This window comes from Neofelis nebulosa, chromosome 3 (assembly GCF_028018385.1).
Source record: "Neofelis nebulosa isolate mNeoNeb1 chromosome 3, mNeoNeb1.pri, whole genome shotgun sequence".
Taxonomy (NCBI): Eukaryota; Metazoa; Chordata; class Mammalia; order Carnivora; family Felidae; genus Neofelis; species Neofelis nebulosa.
The window spans coordinates 120,226,296-120,249,571 of record NC_080784.1 but is presented as its reverse complement, the minus strand read 5'-3'; the positions used below and the strand labels follow the sequence as shown (position 1 = coordinate 120,249,571).

The 23,276-nt window shown below is 33.6% G+C and overlaps 1 protein-coding gene across 1 annotated transcript in view; it reads right to left on the bottom strand.

Moving 5' to 3' along the window:
- Positions 1 to 23,276, bottom strand: part of TACR3 (tachykinin receptor 3) — a 95,386-nt gene that overhangs the window by 37,538 nt on the left and 34,572 nt on the right. The window contains exons 2-3 of the mRNA XM_058721764.1: positions 18,117 to 18,305; positions 15,350 to 15,500 (exon numbers count right to left, since the gene is read on the bottom strand). Of these exons, the coding sequence (XP_058577747.1) occupies positions 15,350 to 15,500; positions 18,117 to 18,305 (340 nt within the window). The remainder of the gene's footprint in view (positions 1 to 15,349; positions 15,501 to 18,116; positions 18,306 to 23,276) is intronic.

Below are 23,276 nucleotides of genomic sequence, written 5' to 3'. Positions count from 1 at the left end.
GGGTCTTTAAAAAGCTGAATAAGGTGCAGGGATGTGTTTTTCTCCTTTATGAAAAGAGGCATTTTTTTTTTCTAGCATAGTTTGATACTAAAGGGATTTAGAATTGTATAATGAGTATTATATGCATGGTATAAAGTCTTTTTACTGACTAGACTTCTTAGCCTACTGGAATACTGTATCAAGAATCTGTACAATAGGGAAAGTCCTATACCATATTTTACTTGTGGCTGGGCTGAAAAATACTTTTATTTAATGAAATATGAAAACTTTTTAAGAGCAGTTTAACTCATTCAGCAATAGATAAGTAGACTTCATTTTTAGTGCTGAGGATATTAACATAGTTCTGAAGACACTGGCCCTTATTCTGCAGATTTAGACTAAAATCTTTCCTGTGTGTGCTGGGATGAGGGGCAGAATAGCAGGGTGGAGCTCAGGAAGTCTAAATTCCAGACCTCATTCTTCCCTTCAATGATTTTGACTTTTAACAAGTCACATCAGGTGACTTCACATTTTATAATCTATATAATCAGTAGGTAGCTGATTCAAAACCTTTTTCTTTCATCCATCCATCCATTCATCCAGAGGCATTATGCTAAGCACTGAGGATACAATGGTGAGTAAGGCATATCTCCTACTCAGTATTCTACAATAGATCAGAAGCTTTACCTGTGATAAAATGACCCACATTTCTTAGGAACACTACAAGCATAAGTTTAAATTAATTTTAATCTACTTTATTCTTTCAATACTCTGTTTTCTCTTCAGATCATATAGATCATTTGCCTTTTTAATCTACCTTATTCTTTCATTCTCTACTTTTTAGAATACTCTAAAAGTACTCAAACTTAAATACAGCTTAATTCTAAAATTAAATATTGTAAGTGGTTATTAAATAATATGTCATTGTTGACAAAAGTGGATATTTCATGTATGCACACATAGCCTGGCGAAAAGTTTTTAAGTTTACATTAAAAACTACTCAAGCATGTGAAATAGGAGGACATGTATAGCATTTAGAGATGGACATTAGTCTTGGGAGGGGGAAGAGACATTAATGTTTATAGAGATTTACTTTATCAGATAAGAGGTAGAAAAGATTAAAATAAATTCTAACAAGAATCTTGTCAGCCTCAAAGCTGTATGTACTGAAAGTGGAATGAAAAGTCATGAATGAAGAAGAAAATTATACATTAAAGAACAAAGACCAGTCTGTTTCCAGATAAGCGATTCCATGTAGAAATATGGAAGATTATATCAGCACTAAATTAAAAAAAATCTAACATAAAATTCCATTATGAATGGAACATTCATGGATAATTGAAAGAGGTGAGATGTACTGTGAGTTACATGGACAATAGAATAAGACTGATTTAACTTATGGAAGGAATTTGTTTTTTTAACATTTATGTATTGAGTATTCCTTGTATAAAAAGCTAAACAGTGTTAGAATGGTAACATGAATTATTTCCCTCCTTTTTAAAACCTCTTTTACTGACATTATGCATAATGTACTCTAACTGTATAAAGGGAACTAGGATAGCAGTGGGTTATTTCCTTGACTTTAGTGTTAGTTTAGGATCCAAATAAGATTCTTCTACTCACTTAATACATAATTTTAAGCAAGTTAAACTCTCTAAACCTTGGTTACATCATCCGTTAGATAGTACAGTAGAACCTCAGAGTTAGACTATTAAATGAGATCATATACGTGACTCATGAGTAGGTAGCTGATTCAAAACCTTATTCTTTCATCCATCCATCCATCCATCCATCCACCCATCAGTGCTTAAGCTTCTGATCTTATTATAATTAAAAATAGTTAACTAAAGAAACATTGAGTATCGATGTTATCAAATCTAGATTTTATAATCCTAATGGCCATTTATTTCAAAAATGAATAAAGTAACAGAGGTCCATGCTAGCTTATTTACTATGAATTTGAATGAGAGGATTTCTGTCTTCATTTGAATTGCTTAAAAAAATGGCCATCTGGTTTTATGAGCTCATTTTCTTAGGGTTTAGGTTAGCTGTATTTGCTTTAATTTTTTTTTACCACAGGTATCCCAAGTTAGCTCTTGTTCCAACAAATGGGGTCTTTTGAAATGGAAGCTGGAGAAAGTATATAAATATGAGTCAGTACCAATCAATCTGTCACCATGCTGAATAAACAGCTAGAATCATCCCCTGCTGACAAAGTGTCAGAAGCGGAAGACTACACATGACTATTAACACAGCCTGTATGACTATGATGCAAAATTAAATAGGAATAGAAGAAAACAGGTGATATTCACTCTCTTCCTTTTGGAAGCACAAAAATATCTGCATAAATGATCACTCGGCAATTCATCTCTTTCAAAGAATGTTTTACTAACCTGTTATTAAGTAGTTACCTCTAGTAAAGAGGAACAATGCTATCAATGGAATTTTCTGCATTGGTTGAAAAGTTTTTAAAAATGAATTGGAAATAATAAAAAGTTGAAATAAAATAAATGTAAATAGGAGCAGGTAGTTATGGCAGAAGGAGTTTTCTCTGCACCTCTGACTTGGGCTTCAGTAGGTTGTTGGTGTGGAGAATGGAAGGAAGGAGCAAGAGAGATGAGCAGAGGAATTTGTGCTCACGATGCTCAGTAGGTGGTTGTGCCTATATTCACTATTATTATCCTTCAGAGGATGCGATATAATGTTCTTCTTATGAAAATTTGGGGAATTTTTATGATTTGTAATGATCAGAAACACATTTTTAGTGCACATTTTTACATATCTAAAGAAGATGCCTCTTCAGTTTGGTAACTGCATGCAGTCTTAGTTTACTGATGAATTGTTTGTTAAGAATTAATTTTTAAGTTGATTGCTGGTACTAGAAATAAATTTTAAATTGGCTGCTGGTACTGGGAAATAATTATTTTTCCAAAACATTGTTATATATTTTGGTTAGTTTAATCTTCAAATGCCTTTTAACTCAGAATATGTCAATAAAAATGGGGCACCTGGCTGGCTCAGTTGGAGGAGGGTGTGACTGTTGATCTCAGGGTTGTGAGTTCAAGCCCCATGTTGGGTGTATTATTAAATAAGTAAAACTTAAAAAAAAAAAGAATGTCAGTAAATAATATAATAATGTAATTCAATTGTGTTATTGGTAATTAAACAAATCAAAAAATAAGTAAAGAACTACTTTATCTTATTTACTTCCCCCCTTGAGCAACATACAGAAATGATCAGTGTAATAGGTTAAGAACACATTCTCTAGAATAAGATTTGCTGACTTCAAATCTTTATTATTCAATAGATGAGGCAGTTCCTTAACCTATCTATTGACTGCTTCTTCATCTGTAAAATGAAATAATAATAGTTCCTTCCCCATGTGGTGGTCAGAATTAAATTGGCTAATCTATTTAAAGTACCGAAATCAAGTGTCTGGCACAGAACAAGCACAATAAATGCTTGTTGCTTTTATAAAGCTACCATAAGCATTATTCTTTTTATTGGTGATCATAATTAGGTTTATTTTTGTCTCATGAATAGATGAAAGTGAGAGCAGACTGGAATCGCATATTCATGAGCATTAGGTACCAGACACTTTAATACATACATTATCTTGATTATCCCTCATCAAAAAGTTTCTAGAAAAGAAAAAGTATTTTGGTATTTTATGAATAAGAAATGGAGGGTGAGAGATTAAGAGTCAGAGAACCAGTAGCTGACAATCCAGGAATCAAACCAGCCGATGTGACTCCACAGTTCATGTTTTGTTTTGTTTTTCCCATTAACCCTGCACAAATATGTTACATGTGTTTGTTTTAGGTATGATGTCAGAAATGCAACGAAGTCATGATGGCCCTTTTGTTACAAAGAAATCTTTACTTATGGCTTAAGAAACTTAGCAAAAATAAGTATATATGTGACACAATACAGTTGAAATACACAAGACACGTATTAAGAAACAAGAATAGAGAAAAAATATTTCAAATATCAGAATCCTATAAGCAAAATGTTAAAGGAATCTTATTTTTTCTAAGAATCTAATGGTAGAATTGCTAATTTTCTTCAATTCTTACTATATTATCACAGTAAGTGAGAATAAACACTGGTTGTATAATAATTAGTTGGTTTATTGTTCTTATGCCTTTTTAGAGCATCACTGATAAGAATATGGCAGTCACTACCCAGATGTGATGATTTAAATTTTATTTTACATTAATAAAATAAAATAAAATAATTTTAATTTCTTGTTATAGTAGCTGTATTTGGTGTTAATTCATTGGATGCATGTGGCTAATGACTACCACATTGGACATGGCAGATATGGAACCTTTCCTTCATTACAGAACTTTCCATTGGACAGCACTATTCTAGAGTAAGTTCGGATGTGTAACAGAATGGCCAGGCAGAAAACTTTAATGAGCAAAATATTGGTTAAGGGTAGCTGCCAATTCTTTGCGTTGAACGTAATGGAAGGAATGGTTATCTTGCATTCCATAGCACTAAATGGGTTCCATGTGTACAACTACCAGCTGTTTAAGTTTGGGCAACGTTCACCTTCCTAGAGCTTTAATTCCCTCATTTGTTGAATGGAAGGAAATACCTTCCATGAGCCCTACTTACTGTGGAAATTATGAAGGTCAGTACAGACAATATATAGGAATGTACCTTGTATAATACAAGTAACAGACATAAGGTATCATTCTAAAACCTGGTTCTTTCAACTAGTTCTCTAAAAGAACACAGCCCTAAAAACTTGTGTCCAGGATTCAAGTCCAAGTTCTGCCACTTACTAGTTTTATAAGTTTGAGACTTGGTTTCATTTTTTCTGTAAAGCAAGAAAAATTCATATAGCTATTATGAGAATTAAATAATATGTATGTGGAAGGAAGTCAGTGTAGGCAGGTGGACGGATGGATGATATAAATGAAGGGGATTAAGAGCACAGACACAATGTAGGTCAATATTATGTTTAAAAAGACAAATGGCCAACTTTATACCTCTTTAATTTGCTACCACGTGATGCTTTCTGATCTCTACAATACTGGCATGTATACTCATGGTAAAGTGCCTAAAGTAACAGATATCAATTACTGAGAACAGTTCTTTTTTTAAATTTTTTTTAACATTTATTTATTTTTGAGACAGAGAGAGACAGAGCATGAATGGGGGAGGGTCAGAGAGAGAGGGAGACACAGAATCTGAAACAGGCTCCAGGCTTCAAGCTGTCAGCACAGAGCCCAATGCGGGGCTCGAACTCACGAACCGCAAGATCATGACCTGAGCCGAAGTCGCACGCTTAACTGACTGAGCCACCCAGGTGCCCCACTAAGAACAGTGCTATGAGCTAGGTACTTTTTGGAGACTTAACATGTATTGCTTCATTTAATGTCTATACAACCATATGGATATTCATGCATTATTATTATTTTCACTTCATTTTATAGGGGTTGTAGCCTCTCTGGGGCTCAGGTAGTTTGTACTACCCAAGATATGCCCCAGAGTCAGCATTTGAACTTGGCACACTAAGAATCTCTGCTCCCAGTCATTACATTCAATTGTCTCAAGCAACATAAAAGAATGCCATTGGTTTATCCACTCATTAACCCTTTCTATTTCTCCTTACTAAATATTTATGGTCCAGTTCTCCCAAAGTTAATAAATGTTACCATCTAATTCCAAAAACAAAAATCATTTTTAAATAGACAAAATGTTTTTATAAAATTTTTATGTAAAAGTAAACAAGCAAAAATAGCTAGGAAGATTCTGGAAAGAAAAAAGACAAATGCAGTGGAGAGTTGCCCTGTTAGATATTAAAATACATTATAAAGTTTCATTAATTTAACCAATGTGGTGATGAGCATGAACAGCTCCATAGAACAGAATAGAAAGTTGACTGAGTCTCAAACACATTTGAGGAATTTAGAATATGATAATTGTGGCATCTTAAGTTAGTGTTGGAAACGATGGGTTATGCGTTAACACTAACGATGTTAGTGTTGGAAACGATGGGTTATAATAAATAGTGGTGGATACAACAGAGAAGCATCCAGAAAATAAAACTGGAATCTCAATCCACAACTCATATAAATAAACTTGAGCTGGATCTAAGTTTTAGATAACACACATCAGTAGATGAGTTTTATTCAATCTCATCTGTCCATATAGAGAGTGATTTTGTAAAACCTATAATAATTGATACTATGCTCATGTGTACATTTATGTGTTTGTGTGTCCTGAAGTATTGAGAATTGTAAGACAGTGGTCCAGTTTCATTTTTTTGTATGTATCTGTCTAGTTTTCCCAATATCATTTATTGAGCATGCTCTCCTTTTCTTATTTTACATTCTTGGCTCTTTTGTTGTAAAATAATCAACCATATATGTGTGAGTTAATTCTAGGCTTTCAGTTCTGTTCCATTGATTGATGTGTCTGCTTTAATGCTAATGCCATAATATTTTAATTACTATACATTTGTAATATAGTTTGAAATTAAGGATCATAATACCTCCATTTATGATACCTCCAAGTTTGCTTTAGCTGGCTATTCAGGGTTTTGTGTTTGTGTGTGTGTGTGTGTGTGTGTGTGTGTGTGTGTGTGTGGTTCCATTCATATTTTAGGATTGTTTGTTCTATTTCTGTAAAAAAAAAATCCTATTGGAGTTTTGATAGGAATTGCATTGAGTCTGTAGATTGCTTTGGGTAGTATGGACATTTTAACATATTAATTCTTCTAATCCCTGAGCCTGGACTTTCAGTTATTTGTGTTACCTTTAATTTCTTTCATCAATTCCTTATCGTTTCAGTGTACAGGTCTTTTACCTCCTTGGTTAAATTTGTTCCTAGGTATTTTCTTTCTTTTGATACAATTGCAAGTGGGATTTTCTTTATTTTTGTTTCTGATAGTTTGTTATCAGTGTATAGAAATGCAACAGATTCCTGCAGATTGATTTTGTAGCACTTGTTATAGATTTCACACACTAAACTTAATTTTCCTGTGAGAAATCCATGATTTCTGAACCTGGTCCCAATCTTCCCTGCACCTGTGATTGCAGAATGAGAAATATTAATGGGTAATCCATAGAGAAATCTTTTCTAGTGATTGCCAAGCACTGAAGGGCTGTAGGTATTTCCTCCTAAAGTGCCATCTTTTCAAAAAGGAGTAAACAATTACTCTTCTTGAGTATTACTGGAAAAGCAGAAATAAATATATAGAAACTTTTCTAGGCTTTTAAAGATGATTCCTATCCACTGCCACCCATAGAGAACAGGGAGAAGATTTAATCAAAGGTTTTAAACCAAGTGGCATTTGCAGTCAATGCAAAGCTCAGGTGCAGGAGGCACTCCTGATTGCGGGTTATAGCCCCAGGTGAGGTAAAAGTTAGTGGACTGAACAGGTATTCGTTTTCTTTAAGCTTCACTGTTTCAATTAGAAGTACTTCATGGTAATATTCTTCCTATCTACCATAAATTTCAAGTATTTTTTTACTTTGTTTTGGTCTTTGTTCTTTTTCTTGAAGACAGTAAGGTTTTTAAAGACCCAATCATATAAATATTCATCGTATCCTGATGGACTAAAATATTGAGATAATTTTCAAAGTTAAAAAAGCAGATATGTTCTAATGATTCTCATTGATCCACCAGCCAAAGCACAAACTTTTCTCAAAGTGACTGAATGAAAAATTGTTGATAAATTATCAAGAACTTCTATATAAAAGTGCTTAAAATATTTTTCTTTATGGAGGAGATATTTTGTGATACATGATGAAAACTTAAAAATATATTTTATAGTTCTTGATTTCATTTCCCTAGAAAATCCTACTATTATAATACTGATTTTGTACCTGGATGATAATATACATTTGAAAAGAAAGAACACATGAGAAGATGTATATTTCTTAAAAATGGAGATATTTGAAAAGGGATATATGGTTTTATGATTACTAATATGAATAATAATATTGTGCCAAGTTATTGGGGAAAGATGCATGGAAATACATGTAAATGTGTCATAGAGGCAGAGAAATGAAGGAGGAACACAAAGATAGGAAAATCACACTGCATTATATACAAGCTTGTACATCTACATAATGTATTAATATTTGAAGTCTAAATTATATCAAGTGTTTTTATTGCAACAAAAACATAAGGATTAAACAATTGCTTATAGAGAAAGAGTTCAGACACAAACTTCTAGTTTATTCACAAAGCCAACATTTCAGCAGATTTTCAGTTAATCTGAACATTTGCCACTGCTGACATTGCACAGTGAGTTCTCTTTTAGAAAAATGTGCACATGTTGTATTACTTTATTTGCTCCAGCTGGGTAGCTAAAGGAAGATAATTGTTAGGAAGAAGTTCAGATTAATAGCATAAAATCTGATGTAAATATTAAAACACAGAGAAGGAAATGTGCTATTAAATGATTGATTCACCTTATTTTAATGGAAATTTTCTAGGAATAAGGGGTTTATAGGGTGAATTTGAAAAGTTGAAACTAACTCTTTTTCTCCCTGTGGTTGAGCTGTTGTTGTACTTTGGTTAAATGTCATCACAGGAAATTTTCCATTTATATTTTTTGTTAAATTAATATATAGGAAAAAACAAGCAACTCTAGGCTTCTTGAAAACTGATTTTATAGTTAATGTATTTCAACTCTAAGTCTTGATAAAATCTACAGCCATCTTAAATGCAAATCACTGATTTATTAAAAGGAGTAAAATGAGAGTTGGGTGTAAATGTCCAGAATTGAATTCTGCATTCAGTTTTAGGTTCTCCATATTGAACATGATAGAAAATGGCATGAGAAGAGGGAAATACCAATAAGAATCAAGTGCTTGCTAGGTAAAAGTCATGGTGCTAGGCATTAGAATCAAAGAATTTTAATCCCAAAGGGGCCTTCTTCAAACCTCCACAGTCTTCAGTAAACAGGGCCTAATAAAGTTAAAGAGATGTGTCTAAGATCACATGTTGATAGCGCAATAACTAGAATAGAGATCAGTGACATCCAAACCCTGCTCTTTCTGGTCAGCCATGGGATCAAGACCATACAAGTGTGGACAACTTATCATGCATATGACACTGTGTTCTTGGCCTTCCTAGTTATTAATTCAGTCATCTAATATTCTGTCTCTATCTGTAGACTTATTTATCATGGCCACAGAATTGATATTCATGTTATTTATCAATTCTGAATGAGCTAGTACTAAGAGTAGATCTCTGTGGCATGCGCCTCAAAGCCTCCATTTAGACTGACTTCATTCTTTTCATCAGCACACGTGGAGCATCCAAATTCAATCAATATTAATGCGATTTGCAACAGGGCCATTTTTCTTTACCTGATTTATAAGAATATCACAAGACAAAAAAAAGAATATCACAAGACAGCTTTTTTTTTTTTTTTTTTTTCTGATATCAGACCAACTTTATCAATGGTCTTTCCACAATGGGAACTTTTAATAAATCACCTTTGATGAATGAATTAAAGTTGATCAGATATAATTCTTATCATTGGTTTTCATTCTCTATCTAGCCACATTTATTTTTCTTATAGATACATTTAATAATTATAATTAAAGTATTAAGCTATTTTTTATGTCTACCGCATATATCTATTAATAAGTATGATTTATTTTTTCCACCTTGCTGATCACTGAGCTTCTGGAATTTAAGTTGTACATGGTTACTCCAAGATGCTTTGTCATTGCAAAGAATTTAGTATCATTTATAGGAGAATGTCACATTGCCAAAAGTAGTCAATTTATGAGAATACTATGTGAGAGAGACGGATAGCAACTCTTCTCTGTTTCTAAAGTGAATGAGTTCAAATCGTAGCTGTGTAGATTTAGTTGTAGATAAGATCCTAACTCAAATAAGCATTACAATGGTTTATGAGACAGTATCTCTAGTTTTCTGACTCCTAGAAACTGAAGGAAATGGAACATTATGGACAAAGCTGAAAAAAGTCAAAGTATGTTTGATTTCTTTCACCAAAACATCCTAAATATGAGATGTTAGCACCCCCTACTCATTTCCTCCTTATACTGCATTTGATTTTAATCTAGAATAGCAGTAAGAAAGGGATTCATTAAATTTTAGCTTATGATCAGAGCTATCATTCTAGTATAGATTTTTTAAACTGCAAATGTATTTTAAATCAGCTCGTGAGTTATGCATTTGATATTTAAAAATTTTTTAATGATTATTTATATATATAGAGAGAGTGTGCGCAAGCAGGGGAGGGACAGAAAGTTGGAGATAGAATCTGTACCAGGCTCCAGGCTCTGAGCTGTCATCATCGAGGCCAACATGGGACTCGAACACACGAGCCATGAGATCATGACCTCAGCCAAAGTCAGATGCTTAACTGACTGAGCCATCCAGGTGCCCCTGCACTAGATATTTAAAATCTGACTTTTTATATTCCAACATAAAGAGATGCAGTTTCAGATTTTGGTGTATAATTGTTATGACTTCAAGTAGATTACTTTCATACATGGTATCTTAGCCAGGGTTTTAAAGGTAGCCAAAATCTGTGGCTATATCCACCTGTAAGTAGAATAAAGTAGACCAGGGTCCGTTTTTTCTTCTAGACACTAAATTATCCTCACACTGGAATGTAAGCATTAGTATAACAAGTTCAGTAAACAGGATAATGTTAGAAAAACACTGTCTTAAAACTTTGTAAAAATATTTCAAATTCAATTTTCAATTTGAATATTATAGAAACGTAATGTATGAAATAGTACACATTTCCTGAAGGAGAGCTTTGGCAAGAATATTAACCAATTACTACAAAAATAATAAAACTAATGAGAGCCAAGACTTTTGGGATTGTGTGGTTTTAATCAATACTTTATAATTTGCTACTATTTGAAAATACTCTTATTTGAAGTGCCGAGATTCTCAAAGGATACAAAAATGCTGATTCAAAGGGGCACATGCACCCCAATGTTTATCGCAGCACTATCAACAGTAGCCAGATTATGGAAAGAGCCTAAATGTTCATTGACTGACGAATGGATAAAGAAGATATATATATAATGGTGTGTGTATAATGGTGTGGTGTGTATATATATATATATATATATATATATATATATATATAATGGAATATTACTTGGCGATCAACCAGAATGAAATCTTGCCATTTGCAACAATGAAGATGGAACTAGAGTGTATAATGCTGAGTGAAGTAAGTCAGAGAAAGATAAATATCATATGATGTCGCTCATATGTGGAATTTAAGAAACAAAACAGGTGAACATAGCGGAAGGGAAGGAAAAATAAGAAGCAAAAGAGAGAGAAAGGCAAACCATAGGAGACTCTTAACCATAGAGAAGAAACTGAGGGTTGCTGGAGGGGTATTGGGTGGGGGGATGGGCTACCTGGGTGATGGGCATTAAGGAGGGCACTTGTTGGGATCAGCACTGGGTGTTATAGGTAAATAAATCACTAAATTCTACCCCTAAAATCATTACTATACTATCTTGGATTAAAATAAAATTAACTATCTTGGATTTAAATAAAATTAAAAATTAAAAAAAATAAAGTGCCAGAATTCTTAAGTTAATCACTTTATTACATTAAAGGTACATTATTATTTCAATATGCATATTTAAATAGTCTTATATTGAAAGCCAATAGGTATATAACATACAATAATTTAAAATCTAGAACATTTACTATAAATTAAGGATATCTGGTTGTGCAATGAGGTACACAATGTGCTTTGAAGTTGTAAAATACACTTATATAAGAAAGAGTTTGTTAGTGTGATTGTTACCGTTTTTTTGGAAGACTAGTTCTATATATGTGACTCAAACGTCAGACAATCCTTCTAGCGTTTAGTGAGCTTTGTAGAGTCATTGGATTTTAATAGTGATTTTCATTTTCAGCACTCCAGTTTTAATGAGGAGGTATTTCCAGAAGTATTAACTTATTTCTTAGGACTAATATTTAGTCTTTTTACCTGGTGTTGGCTAGAACTAGTAGTAGTATTTTCAAACTATATATATATATGTATATACACACACACTTAGGTAGGACGTATGTAAAGATTGAACAGGGAAGTTAATCTTCAATTATCTGAAAGTTTCATATTAGTTTAATGTTTGGATTGATACATTCTCTTTAACAAAGACATAGTAATTTATTTTACTGACTGTTCTTCAGAGAATTTAATCAATGTTTGAAATTGAGCACAATTTCTGCAGATTGGGGGAGAGAGAGAAATGAAAGCAATGTTTCTCAACAGTTGCAAAGATTTCAGTGATTTGACTAAAATTTCTTAAGCTTTCATTTATTCATGTATTTGGGGGTTCCATTACTCATTTATTACCAGGAGGCTGGCTGAGAGTTTCTTATGGAGTTGTTTCCCCCCATGGTCATGATGAATTTGCACTGTTATAACCAATACTCTCTTGTTTGATCTCTGAAATCCAATCTATATTATCAAAGATTTATTCTCCAGAAGATAGCATATAATTAAAAATGTTCATCCAGAGAAGGGTTTATATTTTCGACCTAAGTTGTCATATTAAAATATAAAAATCATATGGGGCGAGGCGCCTGGGTGGCTCAGTCGGTTGAGCGTCCGCCTTCCGCTCAGGTCATGATCTCGTGGTCTGTGAGTTCCAGCCCCACGTTGGGCTCTATGCTGACAGCTCAGAGCCTGAAGCCTGCTTCAGATTTTGTGTCTCCCTCTCTCTGCCCCTCCCCCATTCATGCTCTGTCTCTCTCTGTCAAAAATAAATAAATGTTGGGGCGCCTGGGTGGCGCAGTCGGTTAAGCGTCCGACTTCAGCCAGGTCACGATCTCGCAGTCCGTGAGTTCCAGCCCCGCGTCGGGCTCTGGGCTGATGGCTCGGAGCCTGGAGCCTGTTTCCGATTCTGTGTCTCCCTCTCTCTCTGCCCCTCCCCCGTTCATGCTCTGTCTCTCTCTGTCACAAAAATAAATAAAAAACGTTGAAAAAAAATTTAAAAAAAATAAATAAATGTTAAAAAAATTAAAAAAAAAATCATATGGGGCACCTGGGTAGCTCATTTGATTGAGCATCTGACTTTCGATCCGGTCATGATCATGGTTTGTGGGTTTCAGTCCAACATCAGGCTCTGCGCTGACAGCTCAGAGCCTGGAGCCTGCTTTGTATTCTGTATCCCTCTCTCTCTGCCCCTCCCCTGCTCATGCTGTGTCTTTCTCTCTCTCAAAAATAAACATACAGTAAAAAAACCCCAAAACATGTGATTACTAGATAAAAAACTATATTCCAAGCCATATCAGACAATATTTTAATTTTGGATACAAATAAAGAAATTAAGAGGAAAGCCAGCTCAATTTTGAAATTTTAAATTTTTAGACAAAATGAGTTTACTTCTGAGATACGGATGACCATACTAATAAATGCCTGTGAACGAAATCCAAGGACAAGTTGATTTATTATGAGAAGTTCATGGCATGAATGTCATTTTGTATTATTTTAGCCCAGAACACAATCTCAGAGAAATATGGACTGGAGCTTTTAAATGTCTGGCTTTCTTAAAATGTTCTAGAAGGGTCACTCTCTCAGTTTGAGTTGATATTCATACTTTGAAATTGAAAAGTAATGAAATAAAAATTAAATATTTATGCCTTACTTTCATCAGGTATATAAGGCCAAAGACAAAAATATTCTTTCTTGCTTTTCCTGTCCCTGGGACTCAAATAAAAAATAAAGAGGAACACTTAGATTAACTTTTCATTTCTTGCTAGAAGGTATCACATGTATATGAGAAAAAGAGAACTATAATCAACAAATACTGGGCTTATTTTAATTTGTTTAGGAGTAAACAGGGAAAAAAATGTTAAAAAAGAAAAAAAAAAGATGCCTAAGCCATAAGAAGGAAATGAAAGATGAGAAACTATGTGAGTAGTACAAAGACAGACATTATTCTGAAATCTGTATCAGTTATTTAATGTGATGAACCTGACGTATAGCTATAAGAAAATAGTACCTGCAAAGAGTATCTTGCAATATGAGCAAGATGTTAGCAAGTGAGGGTTGAAATTACAAAGTAGAAAGAGAAACTATTAATTTAAGGTCACCATGTTGTTGAAATTCTTCTAGTTTTAGAAGCTTTTTTTAAATTTTAAATTTAATTTTTTTTTAGATGCTAAAGGCATGATTTAGTTGTTTGTGTACTTCATTTTTAAGGTAATTTTTTGAAAGAGAAATAAATCCATAATATTATAGGCTGAAATGACTAAATTAATGTGAACTTCATGCTTACTCTTTTGTTTCCAAATACTAGAGACCATGATGAAATGTTAACTGAACATAAGTCTTATGTTCCACTGTTTACTGATAACAGAGGAAAAACATATCAGTACTAAAATAGAATCAAATTTCTACATTAGATTTTAAAACCTGATTGATCTTTGTTAAGTGAGTGTTTGTAGGTAAGTGGTTTTTAAATTGTTGAGTGTTTTTTAAGGGAAGTGTCCATGTAGTAGGTAGTAGTTCTACATAAATAAGTGAATCGTAAATGGAATAAATAATAATTGGCATAATCAGTATGACTCTTATCTTTGGGAAAGCATTTCTGATTTGCATTAAGAATACATCGACTGAAGAGAGCAAGATGGAATAGATGACTGTAAGATTCTTTTTAACTCCGCACATTTGTTTAAAATTTCACATATTGAGTCACATGATAGTAAAAACATCTTAATGAAAAAAATAATCCTAGTAAAATGTCAATATAATAATCTTTAGAAGCTTTTTGTTTCATGTGAATTGTTCAAAAGTAAGCTTTTTCATGCACCCAATAAGTTGTAGAAGAATATTAATGCAGCTCTCATCTCTTAATCAGACATACATGATGGCTGTGTACAGATGGGGATGAGGGAGGGGAGGGGCGGGTTGGAGGTAGGGGAGGGGCAGGAGGCGTGGGAGAGGGATAGGAAGATGGATATTAGGAAACTATAGCACATACTAAGAGAGATCCTGGGGATAAAGGAAACTGCTGGATGATTAGAGGGCATCCGAGGCATTCTGTTCAATAAAGGACAAAGATAGCTACAGCTGCAGAAATATAATCACTGGGCTTAAAGTGAAATTTCATAAGTTGCAGGTGGAGTAATTGAGAATACTCTATAAAAGGTAAATAAAAGTCCTGTAAGAAAGTGACTATTCCAGACCAATTCTGTACATGGATAGTGCTTATAGAAGACAAAAAGAAATTAAAAGAAAGAGTTGATAAAAAGAAAGAAAACAAGACAAAAAAAATAGGAGGAAAGCATTAAATCATATTATATTAAAATGTCATAACTAGGTTTTTCCCCTCTGATGAGCCGCTTACACAAATGCTGGGTAAAATTATATGAACAGTACCTTTCTTTTAGCCTTTAGCTGCTCATGGTACTTGTCGCAGGTGTCTCCTGGGATCTCTCCTCCCCAAAGAGTAATTCCAACAATGGTGTATGTGACACCCATGACGAGCAATGGAAAACAGTACACCAGTACAATGACAATAATATGGTAGCTGCAAGAAATAAAAACAAACAAACGCAAGCTGAAGATCATATTGAGATGCAATATGTGGGGAACTTTGAATTCATTTTCTTTTAAATCATAACTGAAAATTCCAAAGATTATTTCCACATTTTCTCTGAGTCCTCATTTCACAAATTTATCAAAATATCATGCTCTTGTCTACTATATTTGTCCAAATGCTACCAGCTGATCCTTGCCAATCTTTGATTCATATACAAAAAGTATAGCTGCATTGCAGTGCTAATTTAAACTGCCCATGCTCTCCTTGCCTAGAGGTTCTGGACGAATGCCATTTCTCTGCTTGGTAATTGTTGAGCTAACCTAATTAAATTTATCATCAGAGACAAAAAGATGAGACAGAATAAACAAATCAACTGACAGGTATTTTCTCATATGCAAAATTATTCTATATACCCTTGCAACATCAGTAATATTTGAAATAAATTGTTTTTATCCAAAGAAAAAAATGTAACTAGATATTCTAAACCACACTGGATCCACAAGATATATGACTATAATTTAAAAAATCAGGTAAAGACATTTACATGCATTTCTAATGTCATGACATATTTGATAGCATTATTAATTTGGTAAATAACATTTGGGTCTGTTAGTCACATCTGTTAGTGACATCTGTTAGTGTCAAGATACTATAAATTAGCAAACTAAATTCTACGTTTTTATAGATTTAAGTCAAAATGATAAGGCTGGCTCAGTCAGCCAAGCATCTGACTTTTGCTTCGGTCACGATCTCATGGTCAACACAGAGCCCACTTCGGATCCTCTGTCTCTCTCTCTCTCTGTCCCTCCCCCGTCTCTCCCTGTCTCTCAAAAGTAATAAATAAATATTTAAAAAATTGATAAGGATGCAGTTGGGGAGGAATAGAAGGGCAACTGATAATATAACCACACAATTAAAATTTGTATAAAGTTTTGTGTAGTTTCCGCTGTCTTAGGAAGGCTTTAAGGAAATTAAAGAATTCAGTATACTAGTCTTCTCAATACCTGTTTCTTTGTAAAGGGAATCTTAAACCTCCTTGCCTTCCCGTTTCCTGATAGCTTTTTAAGTATTGAGTTACAGTCAGTGGGAAGCGATTCAGTCAACAAATAACTTAATTTTATTATTATGATTACTTTTATTTTGTTATACAGCTAAGATTTATTAATATCAGATAGAATAACAGTATTCAGTTTAATAACTATTTCCTGCTTTTCCTTCAATTAAATACTTCCTAATATTTTTCTTTAAAAATCTGGACTCTGGGAAGTCAGAGAAAAACACATACCATATGATTTTACTCATATGTAGAATTTAAGAAAAAACCAAATGAGCAAAGGGGAAAAGAGAGAGAGAGAAATTAAAAAACAGACTCTTAATTAAAAAAAACCAAACTGATGGCTATTGGAAGGGAGATGGGTGAGAAGGGGTGGGTTAAAAAGGTGATGGGGATTAAGCAGTGCACTTCTCATGGTGAGCACCAGATGATGTATGGAATTGTTGAATCATTATATTGTACACCTGAAACTAATATAACAATGTATCTTAACTAACTGGAATTATAATAAAAACTTAAAAACAAATCTGGACTTTGGGTAGAGAAGTTTGATAAAGTGACTGCTTTAAAAAATGACCGTTATATTAAACATCCTATTTCAGCTCATGTCATGATCTCGTGGTTTGCGAGTTCGAGCTCCATGTCCAGCTTTGTGCTGACAACTCAGAGCCTGGAGCTTGCTTTGGATTCTGTCTCCCTCTCTCTCTGCCCCTCCCCTGCTTGTGCTTTGTCTCTCTCTCAAAAATAAATAAACATTAAAAAAATTATAAAAGATTACAATTGTATTTGCATCATTTATTTTTTAAAGAAAAAAATAGGACACTGCATTAGATTTTATTGAATTAAAATTTAAATTATCGGAATAAAAAATGCAAACAGTTGCCCAATTACTTTTTTTCCTTTTGCTTTTCTTAAGATGTGTCCAAAATATGAAATACCAAATTCTATTGTATAACATTCATAATTATTTTCCAACCTAGTGTTTATGTTTCTTTAATGCTAAAACAAAGGAGCACAACCAAGAACCTACCAGAACTGCCTTTCCCTAACCAGGACTTTAAAAGGACAATCAGCACCTTTGGGCTTCAGTTCTTCCTTTCCCATTCTTTTCTCAATTAATAACAACCCTGCTTTCCTTTGTGTATTGCTTTCATCTCCAGGGATTTTATCACTTCCTTCAGGAAACTCTCTAGAGTTTCCCCATATAAAATTCATCTCATTTTTCATGTTAGTAACCTTTGTAATTTATAAAACTTATTGACCATACCATATTGTAGTATTTTAAACTTTTTTTTTTTTAAAGATTTTAAGTGATCTCTACACCCACTGTGGGGCTCAAACCCACAACTCCGAGGTCAAGAGTTACTCTACCAACTAAGCCAACCAGGCACCCATGTATTCTAGTACTTCAATGTGTCTGTTTTCCCAAATAACATATGGACCCTTGAGGGAAATGTTTATGTTTCATTTGCTTAATTGTTGCTCCCAACCTATAGTTCTTGAAGTGTTCAATAAATTGAATTGAAAACCACAGTAGAGAATTAACTTACGTGAAATGTTGTTTAGGACCCTCTGGCCATTGCACGTAGCAAAGAGTACGGCCTGGCATGACTTTAATTTTGGAGTAAAGACACTGAGGGAAGGCAAGTAGAAATGCTAGAATCCAAATACTTCCAATGACGATCTTGGTTGCTGTGGCAGATAGTCTGGGTTTCAAGGGATCAATAATGGCCATATACCTATACAAAAACAAACAAAACCATTTTGTTGGTTCTCTTGCTAGCAGAGTTAAAAATGGAGTTTCAAAGGAGTTATCTGTCTCTGGTAAGCAAGTTGATAAGGATTTTGCTTTGTAGAGGCAGCATGGAATGATAATCATGGCATAGTCTTAGGAATCAGGCATACTGAGGTTCAAATCCTATTCTGTCACTTATTCAAACTTTTTGAACCTCAGCTTTTTTATTTTAAAAAATAGAAACAAGAACATTCACCTCATAGGGGTGAAGTCAAGATCAATAGAAATAAGGTAAGTGAAAGGTATTGATTATTTGTGCTGTGCCTTGCACATTATCAGAATTCATAAATGTCTGTTGAATGGAACTGGAAAAGTGCATGGTAAGTGCTTAAAAATATGAGTTCTGTACCTCAAGACCTCCATTTTTCTTCTGTATGTTTAACTTTTTAGAAGAAAATTCTGGAGAACTAATATAGATAAACCTATCTGACAAAAATGAGGAATCCCTTATAAAGGATGTCATCAACAACTCCATCTAAAAATATCGAGACAAGATCAGGATTCAGATAATAATAAATAAGTCAAGTTTGACTGAGGCTATCCCTTGCTGTTACCTCTAAAATTGAATGCATGGTTTACCATGAAAATCTTCATAGTGCCTGTGTAACTATGTATAACATAATAGTTATAGAAAAATATACTTGAGACTCTCAAAAACACACATATGATTTTTAGAGAGCAAAGTTTTGGGAAATTGGAAACTTTGAATCTGGTAACAAAAATCAAGTTTTATTCACTTGTTAAAATATTAATAATATGTCTGGGAGAAACAATTGACAGTTTCAAATTGGATAATATGCCTAATTGCCAAATTCTGGCTAATAGAGTAGAAAATTAATTTGAAATTATACACAAAATTAATTATATTTTTACATTTCTATCAACAAAACATTGTTGCAATTGTTTTTGCTATTGACAATTATGTGTTTCTCAAATATATTTTGATTTCTGTAAATTTTTCAAAGGCAACAATATAATCAAAGAATGACTATTACTTAAGTCCAAAACATTTTAATTTTAAAAATAAATATTTCAAGATAAGAATAATTTTTTTAAATTTGCTTATTGCCCTTTGTTTTATGACTATTAGGCAGAATTGGACCTTTAATAGATATATTGGAACTTACCTATGTACTACTCATCATATTAACTTTAGTTGAAATTTACTTAAAGGAAATATCCTTAATTTATTATGTATGACAGCTAATAGGTAAAAATGAATGTTAGGTAAAAAATTATAAAAACAGTACCATAGTTTTGGAAATAAAGTGAACCACACAATGAAAATAAAATGCCTATGTTTGTTTGTTTTTTTTCCAATATATGAAATTTATTGTCAAATTGGTTTCCATACAACACCCAGTGCTCATCCCAAAAGGTGCCCTCCTCAATACCCATCACCCACCCTCCCCTCCCTCCCACCCCCCATCAACCCTCAGTTTGTTCTCAGTTTTTAAGAGTCTCTTATGCTTTGAAAATGCCTATGTTTGAAATTGAAAATTGTTTTATAATTTACCTCTTATGCTTATGTTGGTGAATAGTAGCAACATTTTGTGACTGCCAACCATTAGCAGGCAATTTATTTATTTATTTTTTTTATGAAATATATTTATTTATTTATTTATTTCTAGTTATTTATTTATTTATTTTTTAATTTTTTTATTTTTTAATATATGAAATTTACTGTCAAATTGGTTTCCATACAACACCCAGTGCTCATCCCAAAAGGTGCCCTCCTCAATACCCATCACCCACCCTGCCCTCCCTCCCACCCCCCATCAACCCTCAGTTTGTTCTCAGTTTTTAACAGTCTCTTATGCTTTGGCTCTCTCCCACTCTAACCTCTTTTTTTTTTTTTTTAGCAGGCAATTTATTATACACATTATATATATTTAACATCCAAAACAGTCTAATCAACCAGATAATATTATTTCTATTTTACAGAAAAAGAAACTGAAGCTTAAATACATTAAGTAGATTGGTCAAAATGACCCAGATGGTAAGAGCTGGAATTCTAAAACAGTTCTGCCAGTCTCCAAAGTCCATAGGGATACAGATGAAGACTTTGAATATGGCAGTTCATATAAGGAATTGTGGAAGAGAGAGAAAAATATTCAAGGTAGATGCCGTCTAAAGAATCCTATTTTGCCTCTGAATCTGAAAGCGTTTATGTGCAATATTAAAGACAAGAGTCAAGCATAGAAAGGGAATAATTATAGTTGGGTATTTCTGTTTCCACTGCTGTTGGTTATGATTCACCACAGCATTTCTCTCATTATATTAGCTGGTTGCTTAAGGAGTGTCTAGAGTCAAGCACAGCACTTATCAATAAATTTTGTTGTACTGAACTGAATATTCCTCAACTCTATCATGATATTTTGCTTTTTTGCTTGCCTGGAAGTTTATGAATGCAATTTGGATGTTTAGAGAGTTGATTTTTTTGAGACTGAAAAGAGAATTTGACTGGCATGTGCAGGGTTAAAGTCCTGTATTACTATTACAGCACAGATAATTCAAAATAGTACAAGTTGCTTCTTGATTTTGTTGCTAAGTTACTCTATATTACAGAAATTATTTCCAAACAGGTAGAATATTGTTTTGTTGGAATTATATGAAGACAGTCAATTTATGTTCTCATTAACTAACACTTCAGTGAAGGCAGAAATTTAGGAACTTCAAGCTGACATTTTTGTCATTTTTGGTGTGATCTGTTATTCATTCAACCAAACATTTACTGAATGCCTACTGTGGTATATGAAACAATAGTAAGGAGAAATGACCTTCACAGAGCTCACAGTCTAGTGAAGTAGACAGATAATAACCAAGGAATGTAAAATAAACAAAATTACAAATATGATAAGTGTTAAAAGGCAAGGAATATATAGCCATGTGAATGTATTTACTGGGAAAAACATATTTAGGTTGTGACTCAGTCTCTCCTAAGACAAGTCATTCTGGGTTGAAATTTGGAAAGGTAACTAGGCAAGGTGGCAGAAGAGTAAGGGTTGCCAGGAAGATTTCTGGAAGAACAAATGACATGTGAAAAACTCCTGCGTAAATGGTGAGTTTTTATTGGTTGAATTGTGTCCCTCTAAAAAAAGGTATGTTTAAGTCCTAAACCCCAATACCACAGAATGTGACTTTAGTTGTAAATGGGGTTTTTATATAGGCAAGTGAGTTAAAATGAGGTCATTAGGGTGGGCCCTAACCCAATATGACTGATTTAAAAGAAATTTGGGAATAGAGAGAAACATATGGAGAATGCCACATGAAGATGGAGGTTTGACTGATGCATCTAAAAGCCAAGGAATGCCAAAGACTTCCAGCAAACCACAGAAAGCTACGAGGAGGCAAGGAAGGATTTTCTTACAGCTTTTTGAGGGAGCATGGTCCTTGTCAATCCCTTGATTTCAGACTTCCAGCTTCCAGAGCTGTTAAGACAGTAAAATCCTCTTGTTTCAAGTCACTCTGTGGCACTTTGATACAAGAGGCCCAGGAAAACAAAGCAAAGGGTAAGGATGGGGAAAGCATTGTGCACTTGAATAAAGACTACTGTAATGGAAACAGAGTGTGAAGGAGGAAGTGGTCTGAGACAGAGTTGTAGAGCAGGTCGTAGATTTTTTGTCCTATGGCGAAAAATCAAGGTGATCAGTCAAAGGAAGAGAATAATCAGACTTTAGTGAGATTTTAGTATTAATTGAAGGAAGGAAAATAATGCAAGCAGTGGGAATAAGTAAACTGACTATTGTTTTGTTTTGGGTGAGAGATGATTGCTGCTTGAAATGAGGTGTTACCAGGGAGATTGAATTATGGTAATGGTTTGAGGAAAATAAAGGAATGTTAAAACATTGTAGAAAGGGAGAGCCAGTTGGCCATAGAAGTAGGTACAGTTGCCAGGCACTGCTGACAAGATTAATTTGAAACTGGTAATTAGGAATTCATTGGGGCATCAATATTTCCTGTTCTGTGGCTCTCTCCAGCAATAATAATTTGCTCAAAAGTAGGCATGAAAAAAATGGATCCTTAGGCTCATCCAAATAAATATCCTCTGGACCTTGAGAAGAAATAATCCAATCTGCGATATAATATCACTCAAATGATTGTTAGCACTTTATTTCTCCTTTAAAGAAATATGTATCTTTGATATGATCACATTAGCGTTTCCCAGGTTTTTGTCTGAGCTTCTCACTACCATTCTTACCTTTACTAAACAGATTCTCAAATACATTAGTGCCCTTAGTATGATCATTTGATATGTAATCGCTAAGATTGGATTCTTCACTCTTTCAATTAGCATATCACTCAGACAAGTTTAAAATTTTGTCTTATTATTTTTTATAGAGTCTGTAATTCTCAGAAGCATCCACTGAAAGCTCCTATTTTAAATGCCATCTTTTATCAATTTTCCTTTCCATTCTAAGACAAGGCCACATTCTTTTACCACTTACTTTTCTGATATAATTGAAGGGTCTTTTCTGGTTCTTTGATATCTAAACAGAATATTTCGACATACCGTTACTTACTTTCAATAAGCAAGCCTTTTCCATTTGCGATTGTTCTTGATATCTGGTATGATTCTTCCTTTTGTTAGCATTTTTAGTAAGCTCTGTTTCTGGATTTTTATATGCCTCTACACATTTTAAAATTTTGGTATGAAAGGCAGTGTACAGCCTTCAGATATGCACTTGATTAACAATGCAAAGAATATTTGCCTCTAATGATGTGGATTTTGCTGTTTTCCAGTTTGCTTCCAGTCACGGTAGGCAATGTTTTAGGCTGTAAAGCCCATATATATAATGTTGTCTGCCTATTGTCTGTACAAAATAAAGATTCGTTGTAGCAGCTGTTCATGACCCATACTGTTTCAACTTCTGGCCTTTGGTGCTAAGGCATTTTCTGCTTTAAAAAATCACTA